Source organism: Henckelia pumila, chromosome 2, assembly GCF_033568475.1.
Source record: "Henckelia pumila isolate YLH828 chromosome 2, ASM3356847v2, whole genome shotgun sequence".
Taxonomy (NCBI): Eukaryota; Viridiplantae; Streptophyta; class Magnoliopsida; order Lamiales; family Gesneriaceae; genus Henckelia; species Henckelia pumila.
In genome coordinates this window covers 162947142-162951420 of record NC_133121.1, presented here as the reverse complement: position 1 = coordinate 162951420, position 4279 = coordinate 162947142, and the positions used below count along the sequence as shown (strand labels likewise).

The window sequence follows — 4279 nt, the reverse complement described above, 5'->3', positions numbered from 1 at the left end:
TGTTAAGCTTAATTACATGCTTATGTTTAATCTCATTAGTAGGTGATCTGGGTCAGGTCACTACAATTTCCAAACTAATCTTGCAAGCATTCAACACAAAATTTTCTAACTTCTCCAACAACAATGACAACCCTAACCGTAGATCTAGTTACTTATGATTAGCCACATCAACAATATAGCATTATTATTATACTCATGATATATAAAGATATAGACTATGAGATGAATGATTTGGATATTGTATGTTGAGTCTCATTAACCAACAAAACCGTGCAAAAATCAACCAAACTCAAATGTTGAGGGCAACCACAAGACAAATAAAAATAATAGCATAAAAATAGAACATTTATTGTAAAATATTCATAACCTCAATCTGGCCTAACTGATTGGAATGAAAAAGAAAAATAAACATAATCTAAAACAAATACACATACTCAACCAAACGATCCTAAATAACTAATTAATATTCAATGTTGAAAATCTATACGAACCGGTACTTTGAGCATATTATCTCCAATGATGAAACCAGCTCCACCAGAAGGCATCAAATTGTAACCCTTATAATCCACTACTCCCAAACTCTTGCAAGCGTTCAATACAAAGCTAACCTTCTCACTCTTCCCGGCAGCAACAAACACTCTCTTAAAAGCCACAACCTGTTTAATAGGTGCGTCCGCGATGCCGCTAGGCGGAACCCAATACACGATCACGACTTCGCTTCCGTCCCTCTCTCCGACGTTCTTGACCTCTATATTCAGCTCAACATTGTGGTGTTCGTCGCACTGCAAGTCGTCGATGAGAATCGCGGGGCAGGCCGGTTTGTACGAGCCTTCGGTGTAGTTCAGCTCGCGACAATGCTGGAACTTGTTCAACTGGACCTGCAAAGATTCCGTGGAGGAAACGAGAGAGTACGTGAAGTTGGTGTAGCTGAGGCCATATCCGAAGGGATAAACGCTTGAGCTGCTGTGGAATTTGTACGTTCGACCGGGGTAGCCGAGGTGGTCGACCGGTCTCAAGTGCATGGATGTCATTGGTAACATGTCGATGTATTCGTTTTCGTGCCATGTTAGAGGTAGTCTCCCTCCGGGGTTGTACTTGCCAAAAACGACGTCGGCTATGGCCTGACCGCCTTCTTCTCCGGGATATCCGGCCCATAGGATGGAATGTACCTTGGAAGAAGCCTTGGCGAAGGAGACGTCCACGCCTCCGGCCGACATGATGACTACCAATACAGGGCCTTTGGATTGGGCTGCAACTTGATTGATGAGTTCATCCTGGTAGCCTGGAAGGAGTAAATCTTCCCTGTCTAAGCTTTCGGCCTCGATGCTTAAATCGATTCCGACCACCATTACAGTTGCATCAGCTTTCTTTGCGGCTTGGACTGCTGGGATGATCATGCTGTCATTCTTGCATGATACATCTTCACACCCCATTTCGTAGATCACTTTTCCATATTTCGCCAAGCCGTCGATTGGAGACGTGTACCGGCATGGAACACCTACAAAGTTTGTATATCTTTTATTAGAAAATTGTACTAGTTGATGAAATTTGAAGTGTGAGATTTATGTTTGTGTCATTGAATCAGCTGGCTTACCTGCATAGTTGCCGATCATCGCGCTGGTGGCATTCGCGTGCGGCCCGATGACTGCTATGGTCTTGATCTTGTCTGTGCTCAAAGGCAATGCTTGATTGTCGTTCTTAAGGAGAACGATTCCTTCGCGTGCTGCTTCGGTTGCTAGTTCAATGTGCTCATCACTGCACACATTAGTCATGTCGAGCTTTTCGAATTGCGGGCTTCCGTCGAAGAAGCCAAGTCTCATGAGAACAATGTATAGATTCTTGAGGGCAACATCTATATCTTTTTCGCCTACTTTCCCCTTTCTTATTGAGTTCCTAGCATAGTTAGTGTAATAATTCCCGCAATCCAAGTCCAAACCTGTATATATATGATACATAAATATATAACACGAAAACAGATAAATTAATACAAAAGATAGAAATTAAGTTTCTATGTGAAATCAAACTAATCAATTAACCTGCTTTTAGGGCTTGAGCAACAGCATCCTCGGGCTCGTCTTTAAGCCATTTGTGATGATTTATCATCACTTCAATGGAATCACAGTCTGAAACTATGTATCTGCAAAAACGACAAATCGCGAAAAAATGAAGTAGCTGTCACCATATATATATACATAGCAAACATCAAATGTAAATCATTAATTACCCGTGAAGATCCCATTCTCCTCTTATTTTATCCCTCAGAAGCCGTGCATCCGCGCACGCAGGAATGCCATTAATCTTGTTGTAAGAACACATGACGCTCATCACATCGCCCTCCTTCACGCACATTTCGAATGGCTTAAGAAATGTCTCTTGCATGTCTTGCTCAGTCACCTGTATTTCAAAATTTACATCACGCATTCAAATTAGTAAAAACTTAACATGAGTACTGAGGGTGATGATCATGATCATCATGTATATTAATTACTCTTGCGTCGAAGTTGTAACGTTCGACTCCGAGCCAGTTGTCCACATCATAAGCTGCATAATGCTTGCAGCATGCAGCAACCTTGATAGGCCTAGAGTTGAGATCTGTTACATTATCGGTTCCCTCGACGTCTTGTAAACCTCGTACATAGTTGGCCGCATACTCGCCCACCACGAAAGGGTCCTCGCCGGGTGTTTCGAGGGCTCTTCCCCACCTAGGATCCCTAACCACGTTAATGTTAGGACTCCAAAATGTCAGCCCCGCGTGGCCTAGGTTGTGCATGGCTCTTGCTTCTGTCGAAACTGCCTAAAAAACCCCACAAAATAAAATAAGACACTGCATTAATATATATAGCTAGGTCAATTATTAGCTAGCTACGTTTGAGCTATAATGAATAAAATGGTCAAGAAATCATGAAAATAAGGGAAACAAATACAACGAAAAGCTCTTGTTTACATAATTATTTCATATGTAAATTTATATTTTATTTGAAAGAGAGGAAATAGAATGGAAAGGATGACCAAATAAATACGAAATGGAAAAAAAATTATTGGTAACAAAAATATATTTGAAAATATTTGAAACCAATATATATATATATATTTAAAATCAATATATTTGAAATCCATGAACATGTGGGGATTGTCAGTTTTTTGAAAAAATAGTTGACCACCACCGAAAATCATTTAGGACTTTATTATTATTTTTAATAAAGAACATAAGACGAATGATCAACATCAAAAGTAGGATGCTCCTCTTATGGTACGTACATTTCATTTCTACACAAATATATGTAATACAACTACTTTAATGACGTAAAGATCCAGTCAAAATATAAAACCTAAGGGTCATATATACACACCATATATATATTATATTTATGTTACATATATATATGAAGTGTAACACAAAATGGAGCAGATGATTTCGCTCCGACCACGTAAAAATTTTTTTCAAACAATATTAATCCATTTTTGAGTACATTACCTGGCCAATATTTTTCCACAAAGATTGGTTAAAACTAGCTGCTATTTAATCCATTTTTGAGTACATTACCTGGCCAATATTTTTCCACAAAGATTGGTTAAAACTAGCTGCTGCGGAAATAGGAGTTGGAAAACTTGTAGCACCATGCACAACATCATCAAAGAATGAGGCTTTGCTGTTCCATTGCCCCACGTCCGACACGCCATGTAACGCCTCCGACCACCACTCGTACCGCGGGAGCCCGATTCTCGGGACCCCGTAGGCCGTGTCTCCGATCTGGTTCACTTTCTCCGACAATGTCATCCTGTCCACCAAATCCTTGACCCGCACCTCGTAAGACAGCGAGGTGTCGCAGTATGCGAAGTCACTGATGTTCAAACCATGATCCAAAAATCGAGCCGCGTCGCAAACGCGAGTGTAGTTCCCGCCGACGGTGGAGGTGGAGTCCATGATCTGTGCCAAGGGACCATTTCTTGCACATGTGAAGGTGAAGAGAAATGTGGCCGATAGTAAAGAGAGGATGATGAATAATGGTCTTGCTGCCATTTTTTTTTTGTTCTCGAGAATTCGAGTGTGGAAGTAATGTTTTTATAATTTATAGAGAATAAAAGATGAGATCTAAATTATGTTTTTGTGATTAAGTTGGTTAAGATTGTGATGATTTTGATATCTAACTGTTATCCAAATGAATTCTTTGACCTATCTTGAAAGATACACTCTTTTTTTTCTTTCGATTTGGAGGGGAATAAAAAGGAAAATTACATCGGTTTGTTGCACATTCTTGTCATTTCGACGATCAAATAT

General features: G+C 40.1%; 1 protein-coding gene across 2 annotated transcripts; it reads right to left on the bottom strand.

Annotated features, from left to right (window-relative positions):
• Positions 1–324: 324 nt before the first annotated feature.
• Positions 325–4039, bottom strand: LOC140883512 (probable beta-D-xylosidase 5). Of its 2 annotated transcripts, none has more exons than XM_073290010.1 (6): positions 3545–4039; positions 2489–2794; positions 2225–2394; positions 2037–2137; positions 1595–1936; positions 325–1498 (listed from the first exon to the last, which is right to left on the bottom strand). In XM_073290010.1, the coding sequence occupies exons 1-6, from the start codon at positions 4019–4021 to the stop codon at positions 468–470; spliced, it is 2427 nt and encodes an 808-aa protein (XP_073146111.1). In that variant the 5' UTR covers positions 4022–4039; the 3' UTR covers positions 325–467. The 2 variants fall into 2 exon arrangements, with proteins under 2 accessions (XP_073146111.1, XP_073146112.1); XM_073290011.1 differs by lacking the exon at positions 3545–4039 and adding an exon at positions 3476–3512.
• Between the last annotated feature and the right edge of the window lie 240 nt (positions 4040–4279).

Excerpts from the sequence above, each read along its gene's own strand:
- LOC140883512 (XM_073290010.1), bottom strand. The coding sequence starts at position 4,021 with ATGGCAGCAAGACCATTATTCATCATCCTCTCTTTACTATCGGCCACA. Across the intron at positions 2,795-3,544 it reads TGTGGAAAAATATTGGCCAG|GCAGTTTCGACAGAAGCAAG; the intron begins GTAATGTACTCA and ends GGGGTTTTTTAG. Across the intron at positions 1,937-2,036 it reads TGCTCAAGCCCTAAAAGCAG|GTTTGGACTTGGATTGCGGG; the intron begins GTTAATTGATTA and ends ATATATATACAG.